The sequence below is a fragment of the Leucopleurus acutus genome (genome assembly GCF_964270905.1).
Source record: "Leucopleurus acutus genome assembly, chromosome: 19".
NCBI classification, from domain to species: domain Eukaryota; kingdom Metazoa; phylum Chordata; class Mammalia; order Artiodactyla; family Delphinidae; genus Leucopleurus; species Leucopleurus acutus.
The window spans coordinates 44086325-44104790 of NC_139161.1; the positions used below are offsets into that span (position 1 = coordinate 44086325).

Below are 18466 nucleotides of genomic sequence, written 5' to 3' on the forward strand. Positions count from 1 at the left end.
ACTAATGAGTATGCAAGTCATACAATTATTTTTCATTCCATTGTCATACTTTGCCAGTTGAGGAAATGGTCTGGAAGTCTGTTGACTAGCAGTAATGAACTAGAGTGGAATTAAACAATTGTACGAAAAAGTCACCAAAACAATTCACAGACACTCAAGAACTGGTATTTTCCATGAATTTGTTTGGTACAGTACATGTAAACAGAGGTACTAGCAGTTCGTTAGAAGAATTAGCAGGGACTGATAGAAATATTGGTATCTGAGCTACAAGACTGCATTAAAATTTTTCTTTTGTTCTACTATAAGTATTCAACAACTAGCCCCAGTATCTGGCACAGAGTAAACCATCAATAAATATGTTGACTGAATGTAACAAAATGATTTTTTTTAAAAAAGGAGGGGGGATGATTTCTTGTACCTGGTATTAAACATCTCACCATTGGAAGAATTATCCTTATGCAAAGAAAAAGATGAAGTAGCCATGCCTAGGTGCTGTCACTTGAGATCTCTCAAAAGAGTTTGGCTATGCAACTCCTCTCCCATCAGCATCTGCTGCATATTTGAAATTCCCAGCCTTAGTTGTCCTCCTTTGGAACTAGGTTTAGAGTCCACAGAAGAGCCAATTAAAATGCAAATATGTCATCTGTATACGGGAACCAACTTGGCTTCTGGCAGACACTGACACGTTTATCAGCTCTGCTGTGTGAATGGTTAGCTGCCTCCCGGAGGCCTAGACCTTGGGCGCAGTAAGGGCTGCTTCTCAGCAGACACTGTGAGGTCTGCTTTGGCCAGTGGCAGGGACACTGCTGACCGCCAGCCTCGCTGCAGCCCCGAGGCAGGCCCAGCTGCAGGAAGCAACCAGGACAAAGACAGCCCCGGGAGGTCTCATGGTGGGGCGGGACGCCATCATGCCCGGGTCTCCCTGTTCCTGAATTCGGGTCACCTCGGCCCTTCCAAAAACCGGCTGGCTCTCGTCAGAACGTTCGCGGCCGGACGTGTGGGCGCATAGCGATGTTCATTGTCTTCTCACTGTTCTCATCACTGCAACCTCCAGTTCCCCGGCACATGAGGGCCGGGGAGGTGGCCAAACCGAGTTAAAACCTGAAACGTCTTTTTTGTTCTTTACAGTTCAGTCAGTTTAAATTCCATGCAATCTTTACGGTGTGAGCTAATATGTATTATACAATTCTGTGTTTGCCTTTTCAAAGGCTCTTCAACTTACAAATACCATGCTGGCCTCCCGGCCGGGAAAATAACACAATTAAAACGCATAGTCGGTAAGTTCCAACCCAGCGTTTGGGGCTGGGCTGCGGCTACAGCCTCCCCTTCCTCCTCCGCCCCGGCGCTCTTCCGGCTCCCCTTTCGCGTCCCCAGGACAACGCCCGCGCGCACCCGGAGAGAATGCGCGGCGCCGAGCCGAGGCCGTCACGTCCCGAACGTCGGGAGGCTGGCCATCACCCTGTGACGTCACGAGGCCCCGCCCCCGCTGCCCTGCTATCCCCCGCGGCACGCGCCATTTTGTCTCCAGTGTCTCGTTTGCAGTCGGTTGTGAGGAGGGGAGCGTCTTGGTCCGTAGGCGTGAGGAAGGGAACAGCATCTATTGTCTGTGTTTGACTCCGTAGTTTGGTCCGAGGCCTCCCGGAGCTTTCCCGGGGCAGTCGGCAGAAGCCGCCGCGACCGCCCCGCCCCTCCCCTCCGTCCCCGGGACCGGGAGGGACCCAGCCCGCGTCACGCCCCTCGGCGCTCGCCTTTCCCTTCTCTGTCGTTGCGTCCGCATCGCGCCCCCGGAATCAGACGGTGCCCCATAGATGGCCAGCTTTCCCCCGAGGGTCAACGAGAAAGAGATCGGTGAGGAATGGGACGATGGGTGAGGGTTGCTGGTGAGCGCGCGGGGGCTGCGGAGAGGCAGAGGTTCGGGAGGAAGCGTCTCTGAGTCTGAGGAAGAACAGTGAGCCGGGGCCAAGCCCTGGAGCGAAGAGAAAGGAAGCGGCCCTGCGCGTGGGTGTCGCCGAGGGTAAATGGGGTCTGCATTGATGCGGCGCCTGCTGTGCGCCTGGCACGGAGGGAGGCGGTGCGCGGATATTAGAGGCAAAGAGAACCAGGGCGCCGAGTGGCGAGGGTTGCAATGATTGTGTGGCCGGAGATGGACACGCTTCCCCGGGGACCACCCCCCCACCCCACAGTTTTCTCATCGGAGGTCCGCGCAGGGCCGGCCATTCTTCTGGATTCTTTTGGCTAAGGGGCTGGGGCGTCGAGTGGGCAGGGGAGGGCTGGGCAAGTCTCCAGGGCTCTTAAAAAAGTTTCCAGTGGGGAAAAGTAAACTTGTGTGACCTGAGCTGTTATGAAAGGATGGGTCTTCGTGTATACCAACAATTATAAGGAGAAATGCAGCCGAAGAGTGCCATCAGCCTGGAAAAAGCAGTATTTTAAAAAGTGGCATGGCGTTAAGAAAGGCAGCGGCTCTGGGGAGGACTCGGTTATCTCTCACACTCAGAGGAGCAGGGAGGAGCAGGGTGGTTGGGTGGAGTGACCGGAGAAAAGCTGATCTACGGAAGAGCAGACTCCTGAAAAGGCTGTCTGGAAACTGGCTTAGTGGCCAGCCCTGCCAAGCAGAAGACAGGCCAACAGATGTTGAAGGTCCTGCGTCAGGACCCACCCACTGACTCAGTAGAAAGCACCTCACATTAATTAAATCCTCTCTCAAGGTAATATAACTGGAACAACTTTGGGCGAGTTGCGGGTGCTGTGCATTGATTGCTATGCTTGTAAACCCTGAACTTATCAAGTGATGTTATACACCTTATTTAAATACATACAGTTTCGGGGACTTCCCTGGCGGTGCAGTGGTGAGGACTGGGCGCTTTCACTGCGGGATCCCTGGTCGGGGAACCTGAGGTCCCGCAAGCCGCGCGGCATGGACAAAAAAATATAGACAGGTAGATAGATAGACAGTTTTTATTTAAAAAAATAAAATAGATTTAGCATCTCCTCATCGCTCCCCAGAGCCCAATACTGTGTGTTAATTAAATGAAAATTGGAGGTAGCTACTGAGCAGAGAGCCTTTGCATTTTCTTGTTCTTCAGCTAAACGTGTGCCTTTATTGAATCCTTGGAGGAGGTTTTCTAGAGAAAGGGAGAAGCTGAAGTATCCAAAAGGCCCTGTATCCTGTTTGTGGGTGAATTTTTATACCTAGAGACAGCTGTGTTAGAGTTCTGGACTTTTGTTCTCTTAGAGATAAGGTTGAATGGCAGGTTAGGAGGGGACTTTAACTCTGGTTTTAATGACTATTTTAAACATACAGAGAAAATTCATGTCCAATTTTTATTTTAACTGTGGAACATAGAACTTAAAAGTTCTTATTCTCAATTCAGTGCTATTTTTTTTTCCTACTCACAGCAGTATTGCAGATGAGTGATCTGCCTTTCATTTATCTGTATTTTATTTCATGTTGATGAATCATTTTGAAAACTTTCCAATCCTCTCTTCTAAGGGATGGATAGAGGTTCTTAGCATACCTGCATAAGGTAGAACCATGCACTAAATAGCTTTTTGAATTAAAAAAATATATTTTTTTTTGCATATTTGTCTCAGTGTTATTTCCTGGATATAATATAAAGTTACTATATAACTATATAAAGTTACTATATAGTATAAAGTTGCTATATTTAAAAGAACTTTTGCCTTTTGTAAGTTTTGTTTTCTTAAAACCCAGGTTTTTGTTTCTTTTTTTTAAATATCATTTGAATACAAAGTTAAACACTAATACCTCTGCGTTGCTTTGTATCTATCAGTAAGGACTAACATTTTTTCTTGGGTATTAATTATAGCTGTTTGGTTTCTCAAGTAAGTACTGAAAGAGGAGGCAAGATTCCATGAATGTTTAAAGAAGTCTCTGTGACAGGGAGTTACTGCCTAGAGCTACTGCCCTCTTTCACAAGGTTCTGCCACAGATCCTCTCTTTCTAGTTATGAAATTGCAGGGAGGAATGTGAAGAAGGAACTGAATGTGGTTTGCTTGGTTGAGCAGTGACTCAGATGATGTGTTACTACTGTGCGGATATTAATAATGTGGTGTTGTATCCAATGGCCAAGTTCCCATGGCAGGCAGCTTTTCCCTTATACAAGGTCATTAAATTATAGTATCTTAGGATACTTACATTCAACAGTTGTAAGTAGTATATAAAGATTTAATTAAAATTTTTTCTTCATTATAAACCTCGTGCTAGTTTATAATATTATACCAGTAAGTATTTAAATGAGTGTTTAAATTATTTGATTAAAATGCAGTGATCATTTTATATGCCTGTTAACAAGCAAAGAAACACAAGGTAATTATTAATTCAGTACTTGTTTGTATTTATTTGGCAGTATTTTTTTAGGGTGGCCCTATTTCTTGAAATATATATATATATATATATATATATATTTTCAAGAGTAGATTAGCTTATTATTTCATGGTCTTTGTTATCCGAACCAGTTCTTTAGTTAATTTATTACCACCCTTTACACAAGAGGAGTTTTGTGATTGTGGTCAAGATGAAAGAAGAAAAATACAGAGTGATCCTAAAATACAGATTTTAAAAAATGAGTCTTCTGTAGGAAAGTTAGTCTTGCTTATGCTTGCTAAAGGAGAAATGAGTTTTAGTCTAATCTACCAGATGTTTTTGAAGTTGAATGCAAGGGCCAGTCCTCTGTTTTTTGAGATGGAAGTTATATAAGTATACTCATCTAGTTTAATCAGGGGCTTTCTCTTTTTAAGATAATGCTTGCATTTTTCAGTTGAATTTTAAAACTTGCTTCCCTCATTTGTGAACTTTGATTTTCTTTTTCTCCTAAAATTTGTGGATTTTAAAAGATAGATGTGGTTATAGAAACCTATGTTTAAAAAAAAAAAAGATTTAGGCAGGGGTTGCAAATTCAGGGACCAGGCACATAAATGAAAGACTGTGGGCTTGGAGGAATATAGGGGACATGGAGCAGCCAGCCCTTTCAAAAATCATTTGTGTGTGAGCGTTTTGGTTTTGGTTTTGTTTTTTTTGGCCGCGCCGTGCAGCTTGTGGGATCCTAGTTCCCCAACCAGGGATTGAACCCGGGCCCTTGGTAGTGAAAGCCCAGAATCCTAACCACTAGGCCACCAGGGAACTCCCTCATTTGTATATTTAAAAAAATCATTCTACAGGCATAAGAGTGTCACCGGTTTGTGAATTTTGTATTAAAGTCATGTGATACAAGTGGGGCAGGGGTAGGTGGGGGGTTCTGCTTTGATTAAACCACACTTGAAGTATTGTGTTTGGTTGAAAAAGTTCCACTTTTTTGAGGGCCATTACTAACTGGAGTTTATCCAGAAAAGTATGAAGGTGTAGGTGGAGAATGGACTTGAAACCGTGTAATTGAAAACTCACCAGATTTTATCCTGGTGAACAGATTTAGTTGCTGATGTCATGGCCGTCTTCAATATATGAATGTCATGTGAGAGCAGAATCAGGCTTATTCTTTTAGATCAGACCCAGTACTGAGTGGGTGGAGTGTCACGGAGGAAGATTTTGAGTCATCAAAAGGAAATTTTCCAATAATTTCAGCTGTGCCAAAATAGGTGCATATTTATATTTATGAATATCATAGGAAAACAGATTTCAGTTTTGCTTTGTTTTACTTTTTAAACCATAATCTCATTGTTAATGTATCAAAGAATTGGGCAAGGAAATATTATTTATTTATTATTGTTTTAAATATTTATTTTTGTTTTATTTATTTGATTGCACCAGGTCTTAGTTGCAGCAGGCAGTCTCCTTAGTTGCGGCTTGCCAGCTCCTTAGTAGTGGTATGCGAACTCTTAGTTGCAGCATGCGTGTGGGATCTAGTTCCCTGACCAAGGATCGAACCCAGGTCCCCTGCACTGGGAGCACAGAGTCTTATCCACTGCGCCACCAGGGAAATCCCGAGGAAATATTTAAATCGCTTAAGAATGGGAACTTATACACATGCTTTCATATTCGTTCAATAAATATTTTCTGAGCCCCTGTCACATCCCAGGTGCTACACTCCCTGTTGGTGGAGCATACGTGGAGACTGGAATGTCACTGAATGAATACATTGTTGGAGTTTGTATACATATATATATTTGCTCTTGCAATCGGAGTATATGTGGTTCTCATTTGAACTGCAGTACGTAGAATATATTGAAGTTTAGTTGTTGGAAACTTTAAGCCCAAAACATAAAAATAGACCATAGAGTTGAACACGCAACAGATCACAAAATAGATAATAGGGAAACTAAACCGAAGGTGACTTATAACTAAAAAGGAAGAGTAGCAAAATTTGAAATCAAGACAGACCCAAGAGCAGTGGTGATAGACTGATTAAGATCCTTTCCCTGGTGGTGCAGTGGTTAAGAATCCGCCTGCCAATGCAGGGGACAGGGGTTCGAGCCCTGGTCCTGGAAGATCCCACATGCCGCGGAGAAACTAAGCCCGTGAGCCACAACTACCAAGGCTGCGCTCTAGGGCCCGCGAGCCACAACTACTGAAGCGCGCGCGCCTAGAGCCTGTGTTCTGCAAGAGAAGCCACCACAAGGAGAAACGTGCACACCGCATCGCAGAGTAGCCCCCGCTCACCGCAACTAGAGAAAGCCTGTGCGCAGCAACGAAGACCCAATGCAGCCAAAAAAGAAAAAGATCCTTTTCCAGAATTGAGGAAATAGCAGCCGCATTTGCATGTGCACATGTACAATAGGAACTTGTTGATTATCCTTCTTGTTAAAGGCAGAAGAAAAATTCTCTGTATACTCTTAATATGCCAGTTTTATTTTATTTTATTTTAAAAGTATATTTATTTATTTGTGGCTGCTACTCTTCGTTGCAGTGCGTGGGCTTCTCATTGCGGTGGCCTCTGTTGTTGTGGAGCACGGGCAGGCTCTAGGCGCGCGGGCTCAGTAGTTGTGGCTCGTGGGCTTAGTTGCTCCACGGCATGTGGGATCTTCCCAGACCAGGGCTTGAACCTGTGTCCCCTGCATTGGCAGGCGGATTCTTAACCACTGCATCACCAGGGAAGTCCCAAATATGCCAGTTTTAGTTATGAATGCTAAATTTAAGTTCTGGTAACTAAATTTAGAATATATGAACTTGTTCTTTTTTTTTTGTCCTTAAAAACCAAAAGAATTACTTCCGTTTTTGGGTCAGTTTGTGGCCCATTAGGAAGACGCTTGAGGACCACTATTCGAGAATCACAAATAACAACGCATTTTATTTATTTGGTGGCACTGAGCAGCGTGCGGGATGTTAGTTCCCCCACCGGGAATTGAACCCGTGCCCCCTGCAGTTGAACCCCAGAGTCTTAACCACTGGACCGCCAGGGAAGTCCCAAATACAGTGCATTTTAAAGCACTGGTTGGGGAGGCTGGACTAAGTAACCTTTAAGTTCCTTCTACTTCTGAGGATTTTGTGTTTTTTGTGACTTGAAAAAGATAAGAATATTCATGTTTGACTTCATGTTTTGACTAGACCATTTTATAGTGCTTTTTTTTTTTTAATTTAATTTATCTTTGTCTGTGTTGGGTCTTGGTTGCTGCTCACAGGCTTTCTCTAGTTGCGGCCAGCGGGGGCTACTCTTCGTTGCAGTGCACAGGCTTCTAATTGCGATGGCCTCTCCTGTTGCGGAGCACAGGCTCTAGGCACGCAGGCCTCAGCAGTGTGGCACACGGGCTCTAGAGCACAGGCTCAGTAGTTGTGGCGCACGGGCTTAGTTACTCCGCTGCATGTGGGAATCTTCCCGGACCGGGGATCGAACCCCTGTCCCCCCCATTGGCAGTTGGATTCTTAACCACTGTGCCACCAGGGAAGTCCCTATAGTGCTTCCTTTGAATAATGATATAAAACTTTATTTTATAGTGGTTCATGGTTTTTGAAAGCTACAAACTTTTTGGAAGATACTTTTCCTGCAGAGCAACTTCAGTTTCTTGCATTTTAAATGTTAGTAATTTGAGGAAAACGTAAGGCAGTGCAAAAGTCAGGACTTCAGTAATTGCTAGCCCTGATTGATCATTACATTATTGTTATTTGACCAGTTTTTTTTTTGTTTTGAAACTTTCTTAAAAAGCTCTTGATTTGGGAAATTTTAGGAGGATCACTTTATCAAAACTTAAAGATGCTTATTCTCATTACGGGGTCTTCACCCCACACATCTCCCCTCAAAGGGTAGAATGCAGAACTCATTGTACCTTGTCTACATAGAAAAAGGAGAAACTCAGTGGAGCTGAGTGGATCCCAAAGTAACATGGATGCTGTCTCCAATTCATTGTTGGTTATATATGATATCCTATATTTTTTATTTTTCTTTTAGTGAGATCACGTACTATAGGTGAACTTTTAGCTCCTGCGGCTCCTTTTGACAAGAAATGTGGTCGTGAAAATTGGACTGTTGCTTTTGCTCCAGATGGTTCATACTTTGCTTGGTCACAAGGACACCGTGCAGTAAAGCTTGTTCCGTGGTCCCAGTGCCTTAAGAACTTGTAAGACTGTTTTCTTTTTTGTATTTTGTATCTGTCTGTTTCTAGATTTTATTTTTTTCTCTGTGTGGAATAATAAGATTATTTTGATATTTAAGTTTTTTCCTTTGGAGACTGTTGTAAATGAATTTTACTCATAAGCTGAATATATTTGTTGGAAAATTTGTGGGAAGAATTGTCTGGCCTTATATATTATAGAATACTTTCTCAGATACTTTGGTGTTTTTAAATTTTTCTTTTCCATATATCAAAAGGCAGGTTAATTGTGCCTTGGTAGTGCAATTTCTAAAATGTATCTACTAAGTTTAATCTTTCCCTCCTTTTTGTGTTTAGTTCACCTTTATGGTTTTCGTCATTAATGTCCTTATTACATATTAGATTAGGTCTAGAACGTATGGGAAACTACTTATTATTATGGGGTTTAAGGTAGTTTTCTGGTGTCAGCTTCACAATATCTTAATGTTCTCAGAATTTTTTGTTTTTGTTTTTTGCTTGTTTATACTTTTGGGTTAATTAAAGGAATCCTGGTTGAGATAGGATTTCTATATCAATAAGGATATATTAAAACAAATTTGAAATGAATAAATTATAAATTGCTTTATTGTTGAACTTTTTCTCATACACTGAGGATTTCTTTTAGTCTGAATTTATTTGGTCATGCCCATGTAGCTTGTAGCAACTTTTCCTCTTCCCATCTATAAGGATTCTGTTGTTATTCAGTATCACTATAATAATACTGAAGTTGTTTTAACAAACACTTATCATTATTTAGTATTCACATGAGTCCAGAGTAAATAATAACTAGATTTCAATCTGACCTTTTTTTCTACCCAGTCTCTTGCATGGCACCAAGAATATCACCAATTCAAGCAGTTTAAGATTGTCAAGACAAAACAGTGATGGTGGTCAAAAAAATAAGCCTCGTGAACATATTATAGACTGTGGCGATATAGTCTGGAGTCTTGCTTTTGGATCTTCAGTTCCAGAAAAACAGAGTCGCTGTGTAAACATAGAATGGCATCGATTCAGATTTGGACAAGATCAGCTACTCCTTGCCACAGGGTTAAACAATGGGCGTATCAAAATATGGGATGTATATACAGGTATGGAGTCATAGTTTTGAAAGCAAACCTGATTATCTCATGATGCAAGCATAGCTCATAGGCACTGGAAGAATACATAATTTGAGGATTTTAACTCACAGAGAAGCAAGAATTGATGCTATGAATGTATCTTTATATTTGGCCTAAATAGCATCTTCAGCTCATAGTTTTAATTTAGGAAAATAGAGTTCATATTGCTTAATCACTCTTCAGAGAATATTATAGTAGGAAGGGCACGTCTAAGGAATGTTTAGTTAATTATCACTTATAAACTGGTAATTTAGTTTATGACTCAAATTGCAAGGTGTTTTCTTATATACTTTTTCAATGATTGATAGCTTAGAGGCTTTCAAGGTAAATCTGGTTTTCAACAATCATTATCTAACCTCTGGAAAGTTTTAATGACATTTTATCTAAAGTTTAACCAGATAGGTTGAGAAGTTAAATTCTTTGGGCAATTAAATGTAAATGTGTTGTGGGAATTCACTGGCGATCCAGTGGTTAGGACTGCAGGGCACATGGGTTCGATCCCCGGTCAGAAACTAAGATCCCGCAAGCCATGCAGCACAGCCAAAATAAAGTAAAATAAAATAAATTTTTAAAAAGTAAATGTGTTGTTCACTACCTAAAAGTTTCTGGCTGATAGTATGTACTCCAAAATTTAAAGGATTTTTTAAAATGAGCATTAAAACTATGTACATTAGAATACAACAAGTGATACTAACACTGAGTGGGGATAATGAGTCAGTAAATTTGATTGAATTCTGGGAAAACATTTAAAGTAAGCACATTGCTTTTCATAGAAGAACAAAACTCTATAATATTAGAGGAATAAAGTACCTTTTTTTCATCGAGATTATGTTTAAAAATTTAGGCTGTTATAGAATAACATGTATCTTTGGGGGAGTTTGACAGTCCATTCTTAGTCTAAGCCAAGTAAAAGAAAAGGAAAATTTTGATTTTGTATTTTAAAATCATACTATACAAAGATTTTTAAATGGTGTAGATTTTCTTGATATTAAATTGACTTCATCCAGGAGTTTGTTCACATTTTAGGAATTCCCTTTTAATTTTTCTAATTTAGGCTTTGGTATCTTGGAAATAATCTATTTTGTAACAATGTAAATACTGAATCTTTAAAGATAATAGTAAAGGCACTAGTAAATAAGTCATTTTACACTTGGTAAACTAAGGAGGTACACAGATATTTCTATTCTTTTTTTTTTTTTAATGGTGATCTCAACCCTATTTTTTTAATATGGAAGCTGATTAAAATTATTAACATTGTCTCTTTCCCACCTTCCATTGCATTTAGGAAAACTCCTCCTTAACTTGGTAGATCATACTGAAGTGGTCAGAGATTTAACTTTTGCTCCAGATGGGAGCTTGATCCTGGTGTCAGCTTCAAGAGACAAAACTCTGAGAGTGTGGGACCTGAAAGATGATGGTATGTCTTTCTTTCTAGGCTGTGGAAAAGAATTAGTTTCTGGATATTACTACTGAAAGGTATTACGAACACTTGGGGCATTTGACATTAAAAGTGACATGATCAAAGTTTCCTTTTCTCTGCTTAGTCCTTTGGTCCCTTTCCCTGTACAGATCAAACAAAACCATAAATGTGACCCAGAATAGGAGCCAGCAGTTACTCTAAGTAAACAATCTGATGTTACTCAGAAACTAACTACACAGATCTGTACCAACTATTTGAGGACAAAATCTGGATCAATCTTAGGGTTTTATTTGAACTGGTCTGTGTTTTATTTCCTTTATATTGGGGAGGATTATTAACTTCCTTCATTTGCCTAGTGAAAATTTAAGTAGATCTTGACCTAACAAAGGATATAACTTAGTAATTAATAAAATGTAAATTCAAACATGATTTATACACCAGAATTTATAGGATGTAAATACTAATAATAATAAGTTGGATAGTTTAAGTAAGAATTATAAAAAGTGAGAGATTTGCCCTCCAATATAGTAAAAGGAATATCAGTGTCAAGTTTTAGCTTTTTCGGAAACATTGATAATTGTGATCCTTTTACAAAGTTTTGGAGAGTCTACCTTGTTTGAGAAGACCTGAGGTGAGCATCTCTTCCCCCTTCTTAGCCTCTGATGAAAGAGTTTACAGTTTTAACTAAAACCATATATTTAATTAAGATCTGCTAGTGCTCTACCAGCCTCAAGCTAGAAGTTGACAGGCTTGTTTGGGGAAATGTAGCTTAAATTGAATGTAGTAGGAAACAAACCCCTCAGATTTGGAGACTTGTTTCAGCTTATGGGTAATAACCATTGCCTGATAGAATAATACACTAATACTATTACCAAATTATGTGGCACCTCTTCTGCATTTATCAATTCTCTGATTGCTCAGCTATTGAGGGGTGAAGGGATCCCAATAGTTAAAACATTTGAAAATTAAATTTTATTTTCTTTCGCATATCATATGGAACTTGCTCTCTCAACATACTTTCAGTTGTCAGTCAGCTGACCTTTTCTTAAAGGGCCAGATGGTGAATATTTTAGGCTTGTGGACCATGCTGTCTCTGCAGTAGTTACTCCACTCTACTGTCACAACAATGGGCATGTTCCAGTAAAACTTAGGTACAAAAATAAGAAACTGTTGTATATTGCCAACCCCTGTAATACATTAATCACTGCCTCTGTAGAAGTTTGTGATTCTGTGATTCTGCCATTTTTGAAATGCTACTTATTTGAAGTAGATTCTAGGGTTAACCCAGGTATTTTCCTTTTGTTCAGGAAACATGATGAAAGTATTGAGGGGCCATCAGAACTGGGTGTACAGCTGTGCATTCTCTCCTGACTCTTCTATGCTGTGTTCAGTGGGAGCCAGTAAAGCAGTATGTGTCAAAGTTCTTGTATACTTACTGTGAATTGGATTATAATTGTGCATAATCATTTTAAATCTAAGCAACCTATTAAGTCTGTGCTCGGTGTCTTAAATATCTTAAATGTGTTATTTCATGATGGGGGAGAATTTGCATGAGGGAAATTAAATAAGTATAGTTATTGATTGTAAAGTGAGAAATTTGATTGTTTTAGTTAGAGATGATATTCATGAAATGAGGGGTATGTCAATTTTATTTTTTCTGAGATCTAGGAGAGTTTATGTGCTATAGAAGAGATTTAGTCCAAATGTTAAGACATTCCCTTGCTAATTATTTTCTTCTCTGTTGTTCTTTTTTTTTTTTTTGGTCCAGTTTGCTGTTTAAAGTTTTAAGTCCCAGCTGGTCCTGGACATTTAACTGAAAAAAAGTAACTTAAAAATCTAATAAGAATAAAAATAACAGTCATGTATGTCCTGGAGTGAATTTCATCTAAATTTGATATGATCTGTCTTGCATAGCATACCTGTAGACAGATTAAGTATAAAGTGACTCTTAAGAGGGTTATGCTTATTGATGGACCCTCCTTTAGTTAGTGTCTACCAGCTCTGAGTTAGTATAGTTAAAGAGATCTTATTAGCTTCAGGTATTTATGAAAATGGTTGAAGTCCAAATACATGTGATGATCACAATACACTTTGAATTAATGGGGGGTGGGAGGCTGGTTAAAATGCATTTTATTTAGCCAAGAAGTGTGTTAAAATGATAGTTGAAAATGTTGGCAGTTTAGAAAAAAATATTCAGTTCTTTAAAAATCATAAGAAGAGCAAAGCTAGATGTTGACATTGCTATTTTAGGCTGTGTGTTTTCCATATGCTTCTTGCTTTCCCTGTCACAGGTGGTGGCAGCAATATTGGTGTGATTGAGGTTATGCTGGCACCACTCGCACACAGGCGCACAATGGTGTTAGCTGGGCAGAAAGAGTGGCATCTCTGGCTACCGGGCTGGGGGCGACCTTTACCATAGGATGAAGTAACCTTGCATTCGGCTGCAAGGTGTACTGTACGTACACAGGTGCTGGTCGATGTCCACTTTCTGCTTTTCTTTCTTTCTTTTTTTCTTTTTAAAAATAATTTTCCCCACAGTGAAACCAACTGACTCCTCCGATGTAATTGATCTTCCAGTCTGGTGGAATTGGGAGTCTAACATGTGAAACCAATTTAATGTAATGTAGTTGGCTTTCAAATGGTTTCTCTGTGCTATTTTTTGGAATTCTTTGAGATACTAGAGATACCTTAAGTCTTTGATCCAATGTAAAATTTGTATTTATTTTTCTTTGGAAATAATATATTGTGTCTGTGCAGAAAAACGTAGCAAAAAGGATTGCTTTACTCCAAGAGGAGGAGAGTTTGTCTTATTAGGATTGTAATAAACCTCCAAGCTCATGTTTAATATAACAGATTGAAGTAAACATTAGAATCCTGTTTAGAGCTATTCTGCACAGTATAACTACTGATCTTTAGAATCTAAAACTATGTGTAAACTTGTACTAAAGTAATTTAAATGTTTTATACTTAAAATGACTAATGATTATGGTTGGTTTGGGAAAAATAAGATTGGCAAATCTTGATTCACAGAAATGTTGTTAATTGTATTATTTTCGTAAATTAGCATTTTCATTTTGTAATGTGGTTTAACATCCTTGTTGTTTGCCAAAGAAATTTCATTTGGCTGTGAAAAATTCTCTTTGCTTGCAGTATCTGTTTCTCTTCCTAGGCTCACGTTGGTGACCCAAGCCTATTGTAAACAAGTGATTATCTCAAAGGGAGATGCCAATGGAGTAACAATTTGTTAACCTTATATTTTCTGTCTGTATATTTTTTAAAAATTTGGTAGTTTCTGGAAAAAAAAAAGAAGGGGGTTTGTAGTACTTAACCCTATTTATTTCTGTATATTTTAGTTAATTAGTTTTTGGAATAAATGGATGTCAGTATAACTTTGTGGTTAAATTGCATTGCCTTTTTTGTGTTTAGGCTTATTTTTAAATTAACATTTAACAGAAACATTTGAAATAGAATTTGCATGTTTACTTTAATTAACTTAAAAACTGATTTTAATCTTTGACTATGACACTGAGCATATTCTTTCATAATTATTCATAATTTATAATGTTTAATTTAATGTAATCTTAATTAAATTTAGCAGTTTTAGTTTAAGATGTGCCATTTTGTCCTCTGCATGTCTGAATGAAGCTATAACATTTGCCTTTTTTGCAGGTTTTCCTTTGGAATATGGATAAATATACCATGATACGGAAACTAGAAGGGCATCACCATGATGTTGTAGCTTGTGACTTTTCTCCTGATGGAGCATTACTGGCTACGGCATCTTATGATACTCGAGTTTATATCTGGGATCCACACACTGGAGACATTCTGATGGAATTTGGGTGGGTACAGCATGAATTATTTTAGTCTGTAATTCATCTCTACTATCAGTGTAGCTTTTAAGAAGTCATGGGGATGATTAGAATCATTAACATGTGAAATCTAAAATTGCACTCTGTCATAATTTAAAATTTCGGTATCATTTAGGCCCTTTAATAATGCAATCTAAATTCTACAAATTAATTTGACTTTCTTGATACAGATCTTGTTATTGTTACTTAACAGTACATGACTCTGTAGAGGTGGTAATTATATTTAGAGTTTCTTCTTGGGAAACATAGTTAAAACTAAAGTTGGACTTAGTCTTAAACCACTCTGTAAGACGACGATTAGTAATTAGGTTTAATCGCTTCGTTTAAAGTGGATAGACTAGCTCTGCTCAGTCTTCTCAGTTGTGTTTGTTAAGGCCACTTGAAACATTATTCCAAAGACTGATGTACTCTGTACCTGGGTAGTTTTGTTTCTTGAAGTGACTCTCATTTCCACTGAAAACATGTCTTTGACCTCAGGCACCTGTTTCCCCCACCTACTCCCATATTTGCTGGAGGAGCAAATGACCGATGGGTACGATCTGTCTCGTTTAGTCATGACGGACTGCATGTTGCAAGTCTTGCTGATGATAAGTAAGTGTGTGAATTACAACGTGACCTATTTATTATTGTAAAGATTTCCTTTCATTCTTCTACTTAATAAAAAACATTCTTAAGGATGAAAAATATGGCCTTTCTGCAGTTTGGGTTTTAATGGCCCTTTTTCTAGACAAGACCTTGGGAGATGTTGATGTGTCTTAAAGAATATTGGCCTGCATAGTATTTATGTAAACTAAAGATAACGCGTGCCTTTCCCTGTGTTCTTTGTTTGTTAACTGGTTCAGGCAAACTGGGTGCATTTTTAATTAGCTTTTTAGCTCAGCTGACAGATTTTCTTAGTAATATCTTATAAAGGTTGAAACAGAAGAACATTTTCAAAGTGAAATACATGATTAAAACAGAGTCATTTGTATCCACTGAAACTGAGACTATAAAGATGAAATGTCACATGAGTGAGATTTGCTGCTTATTGGTAAGCAAAAACTAGATGTAGCCATTCCATTTTCTCATACTTTTATCAATGTGCATGGATATAGCATTAAGCAATTTGGTCACATCATTCAGAAAGTGACTCATTACCATCTTTCTAGAATGTTAGCAAACGTATGGGGAGAGTTCTTTATTTGCCAGCAGCCATTGTTTTCCTGTTTGTTCAGCTAGTTTCTGACTATCAGTTGTCTGCTATTCCTAGGCACACTCTACCTAGGTGAAAAGTTTCATAAACTTCTTGAAAAGAGTCAAACAGATCAGATACCGATTATATTTTAAGTGTAAGGAAGTAAGGAGAAAGTTTCCGGTTGTGGGCATATTACAGATCAGAACACTGGGAAGTGAAGGCAGCCATGCTTTATAGTCTCTTAGTGTGAATTAATCCAAATTACCAATTGGTATAAACTACAAAATCTTTAATAAGATTTAATAATATGTAAAGCAAGTTCCAGTCATTGCTGCAGTGATTTGTGTGTGTGTGTGTGTGTGTTTGTGTGTATATTTTGTGACTCAGCCCAGAGTGGCATTTCTTTCTGAATTTTAAAAGTTGCTTTTACCTTAAATTTCCTACTAGATAATCACTGGACGGTTTATTTCCTTTCCAGAATGGTGAGGTTCTGGAGAATTGATGAGGATTATCCAGTGCAAGTTGCACCTTTGAGCAATGGTCTTTGCTGTGCCTTTTCTACTGATGGCAGTGTTTTAGCTGCTGGGTAAGTGATTTTTCTCTTTTCTTTTAAGAGGCAATTTAAGGTGGCTTTTAGTCAAAGCAGCCTGTATTTTATTGTCAGTAAAACTTCCATAAGGGCTCTTTATAATATTATTAATTTGTCATAGAGGGAGATCACTGGGCGGGTCTCCTGAATTAGGTTTTGATGCGCAGTCTGTGGCTGTAATTCACAGCCTCGGTGGTAGTTGTCTGAGCTTTTGGACGATGAAATACATGGATTTGTGTGACTGAGCCTGTGATTTGTTTACTTCTGTGTAGGACACATGATGGAAGTGTGTACTTTTGGGCCACTCCAAGGCAAGTCCCTAGCCTTCAACATTTATGTCGCATGTCAATCCGGAGAGTGATGCCCACCCAAGAAGTCCAGGAGCTGCCGATTCCTTCCAAAGTTTTAGAGTTCCTCTCCTACCGTGTTTAGAGGATGCTGTCTTCCCTAGTATTGGGGACTGACAACACACTTTACACAAACCTCAAGCTTTACTGACTTCAAGGTTTAGGAGATTTATTTAATTTGATACATTCTTGTATTGCATTTTGATCAGTTGAGCTTTTAAAATATTATTTATAGACCTTAGGAGAAATATTTCTGAACATATCAAATGTAAATTTTTTTCTAAAATGTAACTGTGAAAACATATACATACATGTATATATTTCGATATAAGCTGCTGTGTGTTGAATGGACCCTTTTGCTTTTCTGATTTTTAGTTCCAACATGTATATATTGCTTCAGTAGAGCCACAATATGTATCTTTGCTGTAAAGTGGAAGGAATTTTATTCTGGGACATTGAGTTAGATGGTAAATACTGACTTAAGAAAGCTGAATGCCTCATAACAAAATGTGTATTTGGTTGGGGGGGTAGTCAGACAACTGACCTTCAAGTAAAACAGCTTTTGTCTAGGGAAGGATTTTGTTTTCCTTAGGAGTGGCATCTGAGAGGTAGAATTTGAATGTGACATTATTAAATGAAAAATAGCCGGGATACACCAGGAGAAAAGGGTGTCTTCTTCTTTTTTTTCTCCTAACTACTGCTGTGGGCCTGAATTTTGGAAAGCAGCTTGCAACTTTAACCCCTGTGGTATAAGTAAAGTATTATAATAAATTTTAGTCAATTTGAAAACTCCATCTACTGCATTATTGCTAAATATTTTGTTGTTTGTACTAAGGGACAATTATTTTAAGACCGTGGTGGGTTTTTTTGCTTTTTGTTTATTTTTTACACATTTTATCCTGTGTTTCTGCAGGGGATAATATTGGTGACTTGCCAAAGAGAAGCAATACAATTAGTATATCTGCTTTTGCCTTCTGTTATTTATCTTACCTGCAGATATTAAGAATGTATGCATTATGTAAAATGCTTGATTATATATTTTTGTTGAGTTTTTTAATTAAAGACTTGTAAAACAAAAAAGCCACTATCGTAAATGTTTCTTAAATATGTTGGAAGCACCACAAGCAAATTAAATAAGAACGGTAATGAAGAAATAGCACAACTGTAGGGCACTGCTTGAGACTTAATGCTTCATGAATGCAACCACTTTTACTTGGTTTGTTCTTGGAGAACTGTTGCAGAAATGCTTACTTTAAAATAACTACTGAGCAAAAGAAAATTACGATCTTTTAGGGGACCTAATAGGCTTATAGTAAACCTTTCTGGCTAAAGTAACCATAAGAAAAAAATCTAGTGGTGTGGGCCCTTTGAGGAGGCAAAATGAGGAAAACTTTTAGTAGCCATGCGTACCCTTGAAGACTTGTCTCCA

At 38.7% G+C, this 18466-nt stretch overlaps 1 protein-coding gene across 1 annotated transcript; it reads left to right on the forward strand.

Annotated features, from left to right (window-relative positions):
• The first annotated feature begins 1546 nt into the window (after positions 1-1546).
• On the forward strand, positions 1547-18110 carry WSB1 (WD repeat and SOCS box containing 1). The gene is made up of 9 exons (XM_082861438.1): positions 1547-1848; positions 8337-8505; positions 9337-9605; positions 10921-11052; positions 12363-12463; positions 14725-14897; positions 15405-15518; positions 16580-16687; positions 16963-18110. The coding sequence occupies exons 1-9, from the start codon at positions 1809-1811 to the stop codon at positions 17120-17122; spliced, it is 1266 nt and encodes a 421-aa protein (XP_082717564.1). The 5' UTR covers positions 1547-1808; the 3' UTR covers positions 17123-18110.
• The last annotated feature ends 356 nt before the right edge of the window (positions 18111-18466 follow it).

What these genes read in the sequence shown, in the direction of transcription:
- WSB1 (XM_082861438.1), top strand. Translation starts at nt 1,809, where the DNA reads ATGGCCAGCTTTCCCCCGAGGGTCAACGAGAAAGAGATCG. An exon ending in GTGGGACCTGAAAGATGATG is followed by an intron (nt 11,053 to 12,362) that starts GTATGTCTTTCT and finishes CCTTTTGTTCAG; the next exon opens with GAAACATGATGAAAGTATTG. An exon ending in GACATTCTGATGGAATTTGG is followed by an intron (nt 14,898 to 15,404) that starts GTGGGTACAGCA and finishes CTTTGACCTCAG; the next exon opens with GCACCTGTTTCCCCCACCTA.